Source organism: Lolium perenne, chromosome 7, assembly GCF_019359855.2.
Source record: "Lolium perenne isolate Kyuss_39 chromosome 7, Kyuss_2.0, whole genome shotgun sequence".
NCBI classification, from domain to species: domain Eukaryota; kingdom Viridiplantae; phylum Streptophyta; class Magnoliopsida; order Poales; family Poaceae; genus Lolium; species Lolium perenne.
In genome coordinates this window covers 264,932,504-264,950,221 of record NC_067250.2, presented here as the reverse complement: position 1 = coordinate 264,950,221, position 17,718 = coordinate 264,932,504, and the positions used below count along the sequence as shown (strand labels likewise).

The 17,718-nt window shown below is 43.2% G+C and overlaps 2 protein-coding genes across 3 annotated transcripts; both read right to left on the bottom strand.

The window, feature by feature from the left end:
* Positions 1-1,411: 1,411 nt before the first annotated feature.
* On the bottom strand, positions 1,412-5,833 carry LOC127312712 (protein RGF1 INDUCIBLE TRANSCRIPTION FACTOR 1). Of its 2 annotated transcripts, none has more exons than XM_051343251.2 (5): positions 5,574-5,833; positions 5,330-5,378; positions 4,968-5,203; positions 4,662-4,877; positions 1,412-2,286 (listed from the first exon to the last, which is right to left on the bottom strand). In XM_051343251.2, the coding sequence occupies exons 3-5, from the start codon at positions 5,196-5,198 to the stop codon at positions 2,005-2,007; spliced, it is 729 nt and encodes a 242-aa protein (XP_051199211.1). In that variant the 5' UTR covers positions 5,199-5,203; positions 5,330-5,378; positions 5,574-5,833; the 3' UTR covers positions 1,412-2,004. The 2 variants fall into 2 exon arrangements, with proteins under 2 accessions (XP_051199211.1, XP_051199212.1); XM_051343252.2 differs by having other exon boundaries at positions 4,968-5,192; positions 5,574-5,830.
* A 5,763-nt stretch (positions 5,834-11,596) lies between these two features.
* On the bottom strand, positions 11,597-16,119 carry LOC139833930 (uncharacterized). The gene is made up of 4 exons (XM_071824304.1): positions 14,938-16,119; positions 14,204-14,293; positions 13,138-13,621; positions 11,597-12,576 (listed from the first exon to the last, which is right to left on the bottom strand). The coding sequence occupies exons 1-4, from the start codon at positions 16,117-16,119 to the stop codon at positions 11,597-11,599; spliced, it is 2,736 nt and encodes a 911-aa protein (XP_071680405.1).
* Positions 16,120-17,718: the final 1,599 nt, after the last annotated feature.

Here is a 17,718-nt window from a genome sequence, read left to right as displayed (position 1 = left end):
AAAAATCCGAGATTTCGCGGTAACCGTATTTTCCGGTGCCCTCCGGTAAAAATTTGTTACCGAGAAAAAAAACCTTGCTCTCAACTGGGCGAAGAGAAAAGAGAGGGGGAGAGGAGAGGAGATGAGAGGGGGAAATTTTAGTCTAGAATGAACCTTGAACTCTCATAATAGTTCATTTTTCATCCCTTTGAGTTGAGTTGAGCAGTGGAAAGAAAAAATAGGGAACCAACCAAATTGGTTTAGAACTAGACCAAGCCCAAACTAGCTGAGATGTTAAACCAAACGTCACAATGCAAAAAAAACAACGAAACCCTTGGATCCTTGAACCAGTCTCTCGCTTGATTTCTCTTCCTTCTAATTCACGTGAAGCGTTGCGCCACAAAGGTCTCCTTGTTTGCTTATCAACATCGTCCCGTCTCTCTACCCTTGCACCGTTACCTTAAGTTTTTGGGCACCTATGGCAGATATTTGCCTAGCTCAATCGGAGTAAGGACTAAAAGTGAATGATTCTGAGAGTTCAAGGTTCATTTTGAACCAGACAGAAGTTCTAGGACCAAAAGTAAACATTCACTAGAATTCAAGGACCAAAACTGGAATTTCTTCTAAGATAAATTGGAAGTGTCCATTGAAGTTGTTTTTTTTTGCAGGAACATTTAACAAAAAAAAAGGAGTGAAATCAGTCTTTTACCTCTTATTAGCTGTGAATTCCGACACATAACCTCACATAGTGAAGACTCCATCCGAAACTCCAAACCCGCTTTTACCTCATTTAGTAATTTTTTTTGTTCCGTTAAATAGTCTGATATGTTACTTAGGAGGGAAAAAGCCGGAAAGTGTCTTTGGGTCCTGAGTTCCATTTATCCCTTCATTCAAACAAATTAAATACCAAATTTATAAGTTTCAAAAAAATCTGATTTTTTTCTGGACATAGTCAATGATGTATCCTACATGCCTGCAAAATTGGAATGTCAAATTCTTCGTATTGTAGGCTACAAAAAAATGAAAAATTATAAAATTCGAGGATTTGAAAAATATGCACACTGAGATCCACACTTTTATCATTTTAGTGTAGCTCAGAATACAAAGTATGTGAAATTGATATTTTGCGTGTTTGTGGAATAGATCATTAGCTATCTATTTTTTTTATTTTTTATGAATCTCGTAAACTTATTTTCGATTTTTAAAGTAGAGCCTGGGAGCCAAAAATCTCCACTTGGAGAAAGTGGACTTCAATGAAAAGGAAGTTCTAGGCAGGGTGAAGTGACTACCCTAAAATTCAGAACTTCTGAAGCAAACAACATGCAGTACAGTCGGAGAAGAAAGTTACAGATATTAGAGTCAGGATATTACTCGAACATATCTGCATAGTCGAGGCGCAAAACATTCAATATAAGTTAGTTATACAAACACATTCTTGAGGCATAAGTCATTTTCTTTCTTTCCCCAGTAACAATACACTGTCAATACAAATTATTTTCTTGCATGCAGATTGAAACTAGAAATTAACTACACACCGCAACGCTAATAAACACATTGGGTGGGGCCAGACAGCCAAACCAAGTACTACAGCCGAGACAAATACATGATGATTATTACTTTTCACATATCAATCTCGAGTTCTCGACCTTACTCGAACTAAGAAACCTACCTATGCTTCTAGTCTGTGTTTCATGACCCCTTTCTTCTTCACCTTATTTTTCTACATGGAACTGGCCATCACCCAAGGCCATGGCCTTGGCCTTATGCGATTCGGCAACCTTTGTCAATATATCCGTATTTACACACATACATCACCTACATTATTGTGCATGTATGTATTTATCTATATATATACAAGTATATATATACCATGCTAGCTAATATCTAGCTAGTGACTTACTAACTGGATCACTTCACCACTCAGGCCCGACTGACACATCACACATTGTATCACTACTTACTAGTAGTGGTACGTTCATCACTTTGGGTGGATGTGGAGCGAAGACTGAATGGTTTCACTGGAGTCTAACCGTAAAATGGGGCACGGTGGGGGATACCCTTCCTCCTGGACGGCCGGCACCGGTTCGGCGGTGTCGTTGGCGTCATCGGCCCATTGTTGGACTTGCTACCCTCGTCATCAGACCACCGGATCCCCCTGTCAAACCGGCCATGCTCGAACCCAGCCCTCCGGAGCTTCCTGGGGCTAAATGAGTCATCGTCAGAGCCATAGCCGTCACCTCCGGAGTCCTGGCCACGCTTAGGCCGAATGGCAAATGTAAGCGTCGGGTCCCACTGCATCCCCCCGAGCTGAAAATCACATCAGACGCCAGGAACAAGCACACATCAGTGAAATGACTACAAGTAAAATCGTGTCACTTATTAATGTAGTCCAAATGTACACGACAGAGTTTTGAATTTTCCATGGCCACAAGCGTAGCTTTCAAAGGAAACCGTGAACTGAGCTGACGAAGACGTCTGAAAAAACTTCATGATGCTGCACATTGTTATCCATCTGTCGTCGTTGCACTTGATGAAACCCAGAAGGGTACATCATCCTGTTGTCTCATTGATACCTATCAGCTTTTCTATAATTTATATAGTTTGCAAATGTAGTTCCCTTACCTGCCTATGGTGACTCCCTCAAAGTTAGACGGGAAAAATTAAGATCCGTAGCAATTACAATGAGATGAACTTCAGTAAGCATGGTCTATATGGAATGCATGTTTCAAAGGAGAGAATTTTGCATGGATTTCACAACACAAAGTGATCAGAAAGTAGGCAATCGCAACTCACTCCCTAGTTACAAGAAAAGTGTGCCAACTTCCTAAGAAAGATGCTGCTATCTCTACTCAGACAAACATGAACGGTATCTGATCCAAAGAGGTATCAATCTTTTCTCACAATCCCCTAGTTATGGAAATCTTGCAAATTAAGGACCCCTAAATTTGCAACAAACACTATGCATGTCCATGGCTAAATATAACCAAGCCAGACATGCAAATGACGAGTGCATGATTCGGTAGAACATCACCTCGGAGAAGTCAACTTTATCTGGATAACGCATACCCCTCTTTTCTGAGGGAAAAGGGGCCGGGTTTAACTGGATAAATAATGCATTCATCTCTGAAAGAGCAAACAAAAGCAAGTCTATTATGGCTGAAAGATCCCAAGCTGATGTCTCAACTCTACCTACTCCCTGAAAGCAGCCTCCACCTAGAGTAATACCTTAGCCCCAACTCCTACGGCCGGGCAATGCTCATATACTAATGCTCATTGAAAGTGCAATCTAATGGGTACAGTTTAGCTTACAACTTACAGTAAAGGTTTTTTTTTTAATCTCTGGCTCGTTGCATGTAGGTTAGGAAACATTGTTTTAAAATAATGGAATAGAACTCCTAGGGACTTCTGCATATATACAGTGTGATGCACACAGCTTGATAGATAACCAGACATGGCTAAAACTGAACAGGCAGTCTCAGGTTATGTTTTAGTGAACCAAACATTATATCCCTTTTCTGACTATATATCACCCATGCATGCATAACCTCTATTTACAGCAGCACAGATCGATGGAAATGGACGCGCACCATGCATAGAACAAGAGAAAGATAAGGAGACCCATTTTTAGGCGAATTTAACGGCAAAGCACTCCAAAGTTCAAAAGTGCAATAACCGGAAAGGAATGAATGTCGATCACAAGTGTGCAGTACAAGATTAGAGGAAAAGAAAGACCGAATAATTAGCCTTACCGTGCAAGCTTAATCTGGCGAGGCAGTTATACTGAACCTGAGGACGTGTCGTTCACAGCGCATGACTGGCTATGCTTGGAGTAGAGAGCAGACACTAGAGAGGGTCTGAATTTCTCCATCAAGCACTTTTAATAGTTCCAGGAAAGAACAAAAAGTGTTTGAGGTAGTTGGTTGGTGCGAATGTGGCCCATGCTAATCCCAGAATTAAGTCGCTCTGGTACAGATATATGTAGCTAGGTCCCTGTTCGCCAAGGACATCCATCAGAGTTTACTCTATATCCTCTACAAGGCAAAGCTCCTATTCTTGCACACGTACACCCCGCTGATTCATCAACCCAAGAGTTTCCCTGACAGTGTTAGGCTGCATTCTGTGTGGTCGCATTGCACTGTCTATGTATGGTGTTTGTTTATGCAGTGCAAGTTAGTTAGTGCCTGCCGGCCAATGCAGTTAGCAAGCGGTGGCCAATCCAGGTAGATGGAAAGCACGCACACCAATCGATTCTCTGAAGAATGTTAAGTTATTCGCGAGTTGCTGCTGCCACAAATTCCTCTCTCCACTGACAAACGCCGCTTTCCGCAATAGGATACGGCTGCTTTCTTCTCCCTCCTCGCGTGGCGTGGAGCCGTGGACACTGGACACACGCGTGCGCGCGAGCGGCGCCACCGCCTCTGCACCGCACATCCATGGCCAGATGCCCATAGGAGAAGAACACTGCATTGCATTGCACTCAGGTGGTCGCTGATCCCACATCAACCATGCCCGAGACAAAATCCAGAGAGAGAGAGAAGAGAGCTGGATCGGGTCGTAAAGAATTATTTTCAGAGAGAGAAACAAAGAGGGGAAGTATTAGCTAGCAGCTAGCTATTTGGACTTGGAACTAGCTCGCAAGAAACAAGAAGATAGACATGAGGAGGAAGATAGTCAACCAGTACCTTGCATCCGAGGGAGCAGAAGCGGAAGGAGTCCGGCAGGCTCCGGCAGCAAATCTCGCAGGTGTTGGTGACGCCCTTGCCCGGTCTGGCCTGCGGCCTGCCGTTGAGGAAGACGATCTTGGCGCTGTTGATCACGTACGTCTGCACGTGCGCGATGTCGATCAGCTTCCCCACCTCCGACACCCGGATCACGTTGTGGTACGACGACCTCCGTATCTGCACCACCGCGCCGCGCCGCGCCGCCGGTCAGAAAGCCGCACGGCTTATATTACAGACAGATTGACTGGATGGGATTCAGCAGTGTACCTGGACGACGTGGTGGTCCCGGTGCCCCGGCACGCAGTAGGAGCAGAGCGCGCCGGCGGCGTCGGCGCAGTCGAGGCAGAAGAGGTTGCACTCGTTCTTGCTCAGGTCCGGGTGAGCGGGGCACGGAACGAAGAAGCTCGTGCCCAGCAGCGGCCGCAGCCATGGCGGGCCAAGGTCCTCCTCCGACCGCACCATCGCGCCGGGGCTCTGCACGCTCACCATCACCTGCATCGCATCTCCATGAACAAGCACACGATCCAATTAACTACTGCAATCATCCAAGAACAAAATGCAACTCTGTCTCTCTACATATATAGCTACAAACTAAGTTACAGATTAATCTTCCAAGAAGAGAACTATACCATGCTACAATCTTCTTCCAGGGTCGACGCCTTCGGATTGCACGAGCAGCTAAACCAAGAACACAAGGAAGAATCAATCAATTTGGTTTCTTGCTAGCCGCTGATTAAAGTAAACAGGACGGGAGATGAATGCAGGAGCAGGGCGGAGATTAAAGTAAACACGACGATGTGTGATGTGATGTGATGTCCGGAGACCGAGGGGCCCCGGACGGATACTAACAGCACCAACGAAATCGATCGTTACCTGCTCGGCGGGCAGAGCTAGCTGAGGAAGACGACTCGGATGGATCGGTAGCCTGGAGATGACGGCGGACGGAGGGAGCGAGGCGAGACGAGGTTTGAGGAGGGGATTCAATCCGCTTTGCTCGGGCCTTCTGGAAATCCAAGAAACTTAGCCGGGTATCGTGTGATCGTGTATATCACAGGAAAGGGAAAAAAACATATGTGTGTATATGTATATGATGTTTATATGGACAGATATATATCGATGCTTCGCTTTCCCTCTTCTCCCTGACAACGAAAGAAAGAAAAAACGAAATGGAACGGTGGAAGCCGATGTAAGGCGGTTTGGTTTGCATCCATCGATCGGCCGGAGACGTGTCGACGGCTCTTTCCTGCGATGGCTAAAGCTCCCAAAAAGATATCGTCTTTTCTGCTCCCGCGCCCATCCTTTGACGTAATTGCCCTATTCTCCACCGGTTAGGTTCCATGCATGAATGACATATTCTCCCTGAGATATTCATAGACAAGATCGGGTGCACTTTACTAGTGCCACCATTAAGCGTACGATATGATTGTCACACAATTATGTTTGTTTTTATTTAAAAACACAATGATATTTTGCTTTCATATGAGAGAAAAAGTGGATGGAGTCTAGTACATCTAGAAACTGCACGAGGGTTCATTTTGTAATATAAGGATTTTGCGAGATGCGAGCGGCGAAAGGGAGATGGCATGGAGGATATGGCGGAGAAAAAGAAGAGGGAAACGGATTCCCACGCTCAGCAATATGGGTCGTCCGATGGGGACTCTACTTTCTGGAAGATGGACACCATGCCTGATAAGGACTTTGATGCTTGATGACGATGGTGTGTGATTTTTTTTTCTATTTTTTTGCCATCTTCTTGCCTTTTGTTTGTATTTTGTGTCCAATTGATTTACGTGATCCCTCTGAATTTATTACCGCAACAATAGCAATCGGGCATCTTGAGCGCCAAGTCATGGTCAAGTTGGATGGATGGTGCCTATGGCTATTTCTAGTAACCACTCAACAATTGTACATGCATAATCATGCTTCATATAGCCTATATCCTTCAAGTATTATGTTCTCTCATATTTGGTACGTTAACTTTAAGCTACCGCGGTAGACATGGCCACCCCCATTTCAAACAAAGCAATTGACTTTGTTATCTCGCAATTGTAAATATATTTTGTCACTCTGGCTATTCCCCTTATATACATTTAGATATTAATATATCTTGTTTGCGACATACACATAGTTATTAACTTTTCACATCTCTTCGCGGACATGTGCTCTGCTCTAGGTATGTAAAAGTAGTTGATATGAAAATACTCTCACATGGTGCGATACTTATTAAAACTATTATATCAAATCATCTTTCATAGGTCAATACTTGATGGAGTATTTGTTTTTATTTCTCTACAACAAGAAGTCATGTATTTATTTCTTTATTTACTCTATTGTGTTTGTATTATCCCTCCCGAATTATTATCGCAACCATAACAATCGGGCATCTTGAGCACCAAGTCATGGTCAAGTTGGGTGGATGATGCTGATCGCTATTTCTTGCAAGCAGTCAATAACTGTACACACATAAAGTACTTGATAAAACCCTGTCCTTCAAGAAAGAAAGGTCTATAAATATACATGACCACATACTCCACCTTGGATATCTTAACAGTAATCTAGTTGATTGCCTCAAAATGAAGGAATCAATTTTGCTATACATTTTCTCGCCGTGTTAATTTTCCGCGAGATATAGTTTTCCTTGGGACATACACATATTCATTGACTTCTCATATTTCTTCACTAACATATTTGCGCTCTACATACATTAAGAGAGTGGATACGCAACCACTCATACGACTCAATTATACACATATATGCCTAGAATTGTCGTGGGACACTTTTTAAACATTATATTAAACTTCTTTTTAGTACAATAATTGATGCCGGATTTTTCTATTCGCCTACAACAAGAAGTGACGTATGGTCGTATTTCCATTGTTTGGAAGGATTGTCGTCATATTTGCATTATTGATACCATTAGTTTGCAAAGTTCAAAATTATTGGCATGTAAAGAGTTAAATAAGTCATCTTCAATGCGTGCATGATAAGTTAGCAAGATATCTAGAAATAAAAATATATAAATGGATTTATATTTTACCAGAAAATAGTCATCCGAAGTTATAAAAGATCATGTCACAATAAAGTTATTTGTAAACTCCTGAGAAAGAAAATAACAGCCTTTGTAATGAAATAAGCATGGACAGTTCAACAACAATCTTGTGCACAAAGCATTACATAATCTTACAAGATGTGTTTATTTGGACTTTGCAAAAGTTCAGCTACACACTCTCGTTTGGAACGCACAAGTTTCACATCGATCATTCAATTTTTTGCAGGTTTCAGGAAGAAAAAAAATCCATGGTTCAAATTACTAGCAAGAAAAGTTACAAAGATGAATAGATTTACTAATTTGCGTCATCCTCATGCATTAATAAAACCGCATATTATCAAAAATAACGAGATAACCGGAAATGGTCAACCAGTGTACGCGCCGAGTGTGCACCTGGCGATAAAAGATAGATTTTCCACACACACAAACTGGGAATCTCTAACTCTCCATTTCTTCCGAGAGGAGAGATATTAAGGGCAAAAAGAATCTCTACTGTATATGACACGTGAGGCCAAAACTGGAAAAATATACCATGTAACCTGTCCCTTCCTTAACCATTTATCCTGAGTGGCTGAGTGATGATCGATGCTCCCATTTCCTCTCCTTTTTCTTTTTCTTCGCTTTTGTTCTCCCCATCCGCCTCTGACCTATACTGGACTAGCTTGGACGTCACGAAGATAGACAGCGATCATCTTCGGTTTGTTCTGTTGCTGGCAATTCTCGATCCCTCGGCGGCGTGGAATAATTGATCCGTCTTTTTCTTGACGAAGAAGAGTGTGCTCGTCTTTTCGATGCCTAACTTGTCCGTCGCAGAACCGTTCAGCCAGAAGCCACAAAACTCTCAAAACGCTATCACATGAAAGAAAGCTTCCCCTCAAAAAAAAAAAAAAATCATGAAAGAAAGCTGCGCTGATTATGCATCCGTTTACCCCATGTTTGCAGCCTTGCACACCCTGGAAAAACTTCTACACACGCGTGAGGGAAAAGGCTAACATACTCTTTGCAGGTATTTAATTTAATGATATGTATCGTAAAAAATCGCAGTGCAAAATTCTTCATATTTCAGGCCACAAAAATGATAAAATCCGACAGATGTTGGAGTTTTGAAAATGTGTATTGTTCACTATTCTCAGATCCCTACAATACATACGGAGTAATATTTTGCATTGAGATCTTTCATGCTTATAGTATATTTATAACATTAAATACCTGCAGAACTTTTAGGTTATTAAATTTTTTTAAATGTGCTTTTTGAACTTTTCAAAATAAAGAGCTACATGGAGCTCATCTTCCGTTTGAGTTCCCGAAACAAGAGCCATTTCATTTTCCTTGCAAGAATATACAATTGGAGGAGATAAACTCCTACAATATGTTAAAATGAAACTCTAGCACAACATATAATCGTATCCATAAAAGCAACCCCAACACGGTTGTGTATGTCTGGCCGATGTTCCAAATAAACTCTAATAGTTTTTCCCTGATTGTTTCACCAAGATAGAGGTTCAGGTCTACATCATTGATCTCACACATGACACTGAGTTTCGTAGAAAAGGACCAATATACTAAACTACTACTACTTCCTTCTTGATAAGAACGAGTGTTTTTTTTTTTTTTGCGCCCTGTGTGGCCCGCACTTCCCACGCAAGCATGACTAAATAAAATGGAAATACATTTCACTTCACACAAAGTATATGTCACTTTTCTTTTCGAATTTCTTTGTGCACAATTTAACAAAAAAAATGAATGATATAATTTAATTTCATATCTTGTTGATAGTTTGAACTGTTATACTAACAATTTAACCTTCGTTTTGCCCCTTGGTGTCATCTTGCGGTGGCGATGGAGAAACCGGGAAAGGAAAGAGATCGCATCTCCTCACATGTCACCCCCGTCCATGCTACGGCGCGCCACGGGCCGCCACGTCGTCGTCGCGTCGACCTATGCCGAGGGGGGATGCCCTCGGCGTATAGGCAGCGCCGTTAACGGCGACGGCACGCCGGCGAGCGTACGCCGACGGTGAGTACGCCGACGGCGAACACGGTCCTCGGCGTAGGTGGCGTACGCTAACGGCCAGGCCTACGTCGACGGTGGGCACAACTGTGCCAAGGGACCTGTACGCCGACGACGTACGCCGAGGGTTGTCGTCGGCGTAGCCTACGCCGAGGGCAGCCGGCCGTCGGCGTACGCGCCGATTCCTGTAGTGACAAAGGCAACTTTTTTTCCAGATAAGCCATCATGATAGTAATATATTACAAATAAATAATTTCCAACGGCAAACCTAGTTCGTAACCACCTGCATGCGCCCTTGGAAAAAAAAAACCTAGATTCCACTTAAGCATGCTCTGACCTCTCTTGTTTTTTGGAGGCTCATAAAGGTGGCCATGGGCCTCTCCTCCATTGTGCCAACTTATTAGTTTTCCTCATGATTTAATTGCAATGAGATACATATGTCATCTCCATCCTTAAATCGTTGCTCTAAATTTGGGACCGAGCCCCCATGACAATGAAGTACCACGTCGTCTCATGCATTTGTTCTACTCACTAGAGTGGAAACTCTTGGTCTGATCTTCACTATCTGGCATGGCCAATAATGTCGATGTACACACAGCATCTCCTGCCCAAAGGTGTTATCTTGGAGCGAAGATGTCCCTCGGTGACTGCACTTGGTTTTGACTTCACTAGGTTAATATGGCTTCAGTCTTCAGCGTCATTTTTTTTTTTTTTGCTTTTAATTTTCTTGTCATACTATTGTACTCGCTAAGTTGGTCACATTTTGATTGCTTTTTTTTTTTCTTTCCTTTCATTCCAAGCCACTTTAGTCACGAAAACTTAAAATGGAGCTCGGCCGAGAATCAACTTTTAAAAAATCTAGAAACTATGTTTTTACACATAAAATTATTCTGAAAATATATACAAGTGCATATAGATGTTTAGTATGTGCATTTAAAGTTTCATCAAATTATCTTTACATGTGTGACATACAGGAAAAAAAGAAGATAAATGTGAAGACTAAAATCGAGTTTTTTTTGCATGTTCAGAGCCATGTCTTATGTGATTTATGCATATCCCACACATAATAGTAGTGGCGGAGCTCTGTTGTGGGTAAACTATGATGTGCCCCACCCAGCTCAGCCCAAAACACTAAAAACACAGAAAAATTGGCCCACAGAAGAATGAAAAAGGTATCTTTTTGTGCTATGCCACCCAAAACACTGAAGAGATAGAGTACCGCCGGGAGAAATGAGTACCTTGAGCTTATCATCGCAGAGACAACGCCGCAACACCGAGTGAGATGTGTGACACATAGGTTTGCCCCGGCTATTTTTGTATTCTTGAAACCCAGGTTCACAAGACACACTCGGAATCTTTAGATCACACTTTAGGTTATGATAATGGATATGTAGTGAGTAGTGATCTAGGAATGGTGGTATGTGTGTTTTTTTGGAATAGTTCATAAAATTTTAATGTTACCAAGTACTCATGTTATCATATCGATATAATTATTGATGAGGATAATGATCCATGGAGATTTACATGTTGGTATGGTGAAGCTCAGAGAATATAGATGCATAAAACATGAAAGAGATGATGACCACATCAGATCTGATTCTGATCTTCCGTGGCTTTGTACCTGGGTTTTGAATGATGTCCTTCGAAAAGAAGAGCACATTTATGAGTATTTGTGATATGTATGAAAACAAGATTGTTGATTGTAGTTTGGCGGAACGTACCGTGGAGCTGGGTACGGTTGCATGTTATATAGTAGGGCACAAAAGCCGTATAGTACATGATAGGTTATCCGTATACAAATCATACGGTATACACAACTAACATCTAACACTCCCCCTTAATCTAAACCTTTTGAAAGGTTGAGATTACGCTTAAACTCATCTAACCTCTTTACAGGGAGAGCTTTTGTGAAGCCATCAGCAACCTGATCCTTACTAGAGATAAACCTAATACCTAGAAGATTTTTAGCAACTCTTTCTCTTATAAAATGAAAATCAATCTCAATGTGTTTGGTTCTAACATGAAACACTGGATTTACAGACAAATAGGTAGCACCTAAGTTGTCACACCAAGGGCATGGCTTTTCCCTTAACTTAACACCAAGTTCAGCAAGAAGAGCTTCCACCCAAATTAACTCAGCAGTGGCATTGGCCAGTGCCTTATATTCAGCTTCAGTACTTGATCTAGACACAGTGTCTTGTTTTCTGGCACTCCAAGAAACTAAGTTTGGCCCAACAAATATAGCAAACCCTCCTGTGGATCTCCTATCATCAAGAGAACCTGCCCAATCTACATCTGAAAAAGCACTGAGAAATGTGGAAGAAGACCTTGCAAATGTAATTCCAACTTTCAATGTATCAAACACATATCTAAGTATACGCTTGACTGCTGTCCAATGATCTGTAGTTGGAGCATGAAGGAACTGACATACTTTGTTAACAGAGAAGGCCAAATCCGGCCGTGTCAGAGTCAAATATTGCAGAGCTCCAACAATACTTCTATATTGTGTACTATCTTCAGGGCCTAGAGGTGTACCATCATAAAGAGACAGTTGTTCTGTAGAGGACAGAGGTGTAGGTGTAGCCTTGCATCCATTCATTCCCACTTTTGCAACTAAGTCACGTGCATATTTTTCTTGTGTCAAAATCAAACCATTAGGAGTTCGGTTTACTTCAATACCAAGAAAATAGTGTAGATCACCTAAGTCCTTGATAGCAAAATTCTCATTTAAATCTCGAAGCAAACAAGTAATAGCACGATCTGAGGAGCTTGTTACTATGATGTCATCAACATAAATAAGCATGTAGATGATGATACCTGACTTGTTATAAAGAAACAATGAAGTATCAGTCTTTGAGGGAACAAACCCAAGAGCACACAACTTAGAACTGAGTCTTGAATACCATGCTCGAGGTGCTTGCTTCAACCCATAAAGAGCCTTATCAAGTTTGCATATGTAGTGTGGTACAGAAGAACTTTCAAAACCTGGAGGTTGTTTCATATAAACTTCCTCTTCCAGAACACCATGAAGAAACGCGTTCTTGACATCTAGCTGCCGTAGACTCCATCCACGAGAAACAGATATAGACAGAACAATTCTGATAGTAGCAATTTTGACTACAGGGATGAAAGTATCTTCATAATCAATGCCATACCTCTGTTTGAAACCTTTTGCAACAAGACGTGCCTTATACCTATCAATAGTACCATCTGCCTTTTTCTTGATACGATACACCCATTTGCAATCAATTAAATTTCTGCTTTTACTTGGAGGAACAAGGTGCCAGGTCTTGTTGTCAATCAAAGCATCATATTCATCTTGCATTGCTTGTCGCCAATTGGGATCATTGAGAGCTTCCACAAGAGTGCATGGCTCACCTGTAGAGGACAACATGCCATATCTAACAGTTCCATCAGTATACTTTTTGGGATTTCTTATACCTTTCTGAAGACGAGTGCGTGGTTCAGCAGGTGGTGCAGCAATAATAATCTCCCCCCTGGCTGCAGCCACAGAAGATCCAGAGACAGCCCCAGATTCTGTGGCAGAAGAAACAGAGGGAGCAGCGCTGGCAGCGCCAGATGGCGAGACAGGACTGGCCGGTGGCGTGTGTTGGCCACACGCTGTCGGAGACAGCGGCGGGGACCGCTCTGGCGCTGCAGGCGAGGCGCCAGGCGGCGGGCTGGCAGAGGACGGAGGTGTGGCGGGAGAATCCTCCTCGGAATCGGAGTCCTCGGGATCAGAGGACGTCAGGGAATGTTCCTCTGCATTGTTTTCAGTGCCAGTTTCGTCATTTTCTGGCAGATCAGCATCTTCAAGTTCTGAGCTGATTTTAGCTCCAATTTCAGCAGCGCCTTCCGCATCCTGTAGGACATGAACAACAGGCACAATAGGAGACATATGGTTATCAAAATTACGTGCACCCTCATGCAATGATGATGAATCAATGTTGGATGGAAGGAGTAAAAGTTCCTTTTTGAGAAGAGCACCGGCATTGGGATGTAGTGAGGCAAAAGGGAACACATTTTCATCAAAGACAACATCACGAGAAATGTAGATGCGACCAGTTGACACATCTAGACACTTAACACCCTTGTGAAGAGGACTGTAACCAAGGAAGACACATTGCTTGGAGCGGAAAGCAAGTTTGCGTTTGTTATAAGGGCGAAGATTTGGCCAGCAAGCACAACCAAAAACTCGGAGAGCATCATAATTTGGTGTAATGTGAAGAAGACGTTCTGTGGGAGTCTCAAAATTTAGAACTTTACTAGGGAGTAAATTAATGAGAAAAGTGGCAGTGAGAAAAGCTTCATCCCAAAACTTAAGAGGCATAGATGCATTGGCAAGTAAAGCAAGACCAACTTCAACAATATGACGATGTTTTCTTTCAGCGGAGCCATTTTGTTGATGGGCGTGAGGACAGGAAACATGATGGGTAATGCCAACTTGCTGAAAGAATCCATTCAGTTTCTCATATTCACCACCCCAATCTGTTTGCATAGTAACTATTTTCCTATCAAACTTGCGCTCAACAAGCTGTTGGTAATTGAGGAAAGCTTGATAAACATCAGAACGCTTCTTAAGTAAATATATCCAAGTAAATTTACTAAAATCATCAATAAAGCTTACATAGTATGCATGTTTGCCCACAGAGAGAGGAGCAGGACCCCATACATCAGAGAAAACCTGTTCTAGAGGAGCAGTGGAGACACTAGTAGATATAGAATATGGCAACTGATGACTCTTAGCTAACTGACAAGAATCACAAATATATGGGGTACTCTCATGGGTTTAAGCTATTTTATTTTTCCTAAGAACTTGTTGAACCACAAAGGAAGATGGATGACCTAAACGACGATGCCATGTAGAGGATGATGGCTTTATTGCGGCGAAGGCAATCTTGGAGGTCTCATGAAACATAGGCACCAGGGATAGAGACCACCATAGCAGGGGCCCCTAAACAGAATTCTTCGAGTTTCCAGGTCCTTGATTAAGAAAAAGAAAGGGTGAAACTCAATAAAGACATGATTATCAAGAGTGAACTTATGCACAGACAAAAGATTTTTGGATGCATTAGGGACATGAAGGATGTTGTTAAGGTCAAAGGAACCATGAGGGGTACGCAAAATTGAATTACCAATATGACTAATGGGCATGCCGTTACCTTCAGCAGTGCGAACCCGATCTTGTCCATTGTACTTGTTGGCGACGTGGAGCTTGTTCAATTCACTGGTGATATGATCTGGCACTGTATCAGTATACCAGTTTGTGTCCACTCCATAGGATGCAAGATGTGCACCCTTATCTCCTTTTTCTCCCTTGTCTTTCTTGTCATCAGAGTAGCGCCACCAACAATCCGAGGCGGGGTGACCATGGATCTTGCAAATTTGACACTCAGTATCAACATAGGGAGTGGGGGCGCGGTCACGGCGTCCACCCCCGTCGCGACGCTTGTCGCGTCTATCATCACGGCGATCACGATCGCCACGGCGGTCATCACTACGCCAAGATCCGCGATCATCACCACATGCAGAGTAGCGGTCATCATCTCTAGGGTGGCGGTAGCCACCACCTCCACTGCCCCCGCCACGGTGAGGGCCACGGTCAGGGCTACGGCCACGCGGAGAAGAGTAGCGACGCTGAGGAGAGGTCCGACCACGGGAGCGTTGCTCACGGTCACGACGGGCCAGGTTTGCAGAGGAGACAAAAGTGCCATTTTCTTCAACGCCATTGCGCATGTCATAGGAGGACAACTGATCATAAAATTCATCCAGGGTGGTGCCATGATTTCCGTTGACTGTGGTGATGAGAGAGTTGTACTCAGTCTTGTCAAGACCATGGAGTAGATAGCCAAGAAACTCATCGTCCTCAATGGGCTTTCCAAGAGCAGTAAGTTCAGATGCAAACCCTCTCATCTTTGTGTAGTACTGGTCCGCAGTCATGGTGAGCTTCTTGGTGTCATTGAGCTGTTCACGCAGGTGTTGGGCCTTGGTGCGGGAGGCAGTTTTGAACATGGCGTTGATGGTGGTCCAAGCTTCAGCGGTGGATTCAACGCCAAGAAGATGGGAGAGGATATCCGGGGACAGCGTGTTCAAGAGAAACCGGAGAACCTGCTGATCCTTGGCCATCCAGGTGACATAGGCCGGGTTCTCCACGGTGACCTTCTTGTTGTCAATGTCGTCGACTTCAACGAGCTTCGGCGGGGCGCGATCTGTCCCCTCAAGGAGAGGCATCACATTGGCACCACGGAACGCGGGGAGGACAAGGGCCTTCCACAGCAGAAAATTGCTCCGAGTAAGTTGCTGTGCCGGAGGGGCTCCAAGGGCGGCGGCAAGACCGGGGGTTGTTGATGACGAACTCATGGCGGCGGCGGCAGATGGCAACGTCGGCGCAGTGGGCTAGGGTTTTTGGCTGTTTTTGGTCGTGGGTTTCTTGAGATCAGCGGCGGCTAGGTGTATAGCAGCGGCGTGATTTGTTGTCGTAGGGCGGGGCGGTGGCTTTAGGGTTAGCACACGGCGGCGGCAGGTTTTTGGTGTGGGTTTTGATCGCGGTGACCGTAGGAAGAGAACTACGGCAACGGCGGGATGTAGAGGAGGCGGCGGCGGCGGCTCGAAGGAGGAGCGGCGGCGGCGGGTTTTGGATCGGCAGCTAGGTCAGGGAAGAGCCTGCTCTGATACCATGTTGATTGTAGTTTGGCGGAACGTACCGTGGAGCTGGGTACGGTTGCATGTTATATAGTAGGGCACAAAAGCCGTATAGTACATGATAGGGTATCCGTATACAAATCATACGGTATACACAACTAACATCTAACAAAGATGAGAGGTTTTAGAGAGGTTGGATTATGTGATATTAGCTACATTGGGCTTGATTGGACCTTCCAGAAAAAGGTAAGCAGTGGATGAGAGGTTTTATAGAGTGAGCGAGGATGCGGGGCGACTTGGCGACGAGGCTGAAAGCATAAAGAGATGCAGAGAAGGGCAGGGTCCCGGGCTAGGTCGGGACGTGGGTCAAAAGGTTGAGATGAACCGCCTAATATTATTTTTTAGAGCGAGAAACAGTCATATCGTAGTCAGCCAAAATGGGTGATGCCTGTCATATCGATTAGTCTGGGAGCCAACCACACGACGCCACGCCCCGATCAACCACAGGCCACCAAAACACTCAAAGCTTATAGCTCTTTAGATATTCATCCATTGCTCCTAACATAATAAACTACTTTAGGTATTTATGTTTCCCATTCGAAAATAAGAGTCAAAATAAACTTGGTTATGCGTAACCCTCAAGTAAAAATATTATGTTGTGCTTAGCTAAAATAATTATATGTGGCTGCCAGGGGCGTGAATCTTTTCATGTGTGTTTACTAGTAAAATTGCACGTGCGTTGCACCGGGATAAATTCAAACCATATGTGTTGATAATTCTCCTATTTATCGTGATAGCAGATGTTGGTCACGTTTTCCTCTATTCATAGAGGACATAAGCAATCCTGGAAACATTATATTATGAGTTTCATCCTGTACTGATTTGTAATATTGCATACTTATAATGATGGTGGGCACGTTTTCCCCTATTCGTGGTGAATATAAGCAATCCTGAAATATTATACCGTGAGTTCCATCCTGTACCGATTTGTAATACTGCATACTTATAATAATGGTGGTCACCACCATTAAATTCGAAATATATAAAACCAAACGAATTTACAGCTAGTACACAAATAATATTATAATAATGGTTTCAAAATTTAGTAGTAAAAAAAACGTTTGTGGAATTGAATTTTTTCACTAAATAATTTTCATGACAATTCCCGGAAATAATATAATGTATCAGTTTCTACATATATTTCTTATTTGCGTTGTAGCTTCTCAGATATAGAAATAGACATTCTTCACTTACAGATTTTTTCGATAAAGGATGCTTTCATTACTTTTATAAGCAATTACATCCAGCCTCTGCATA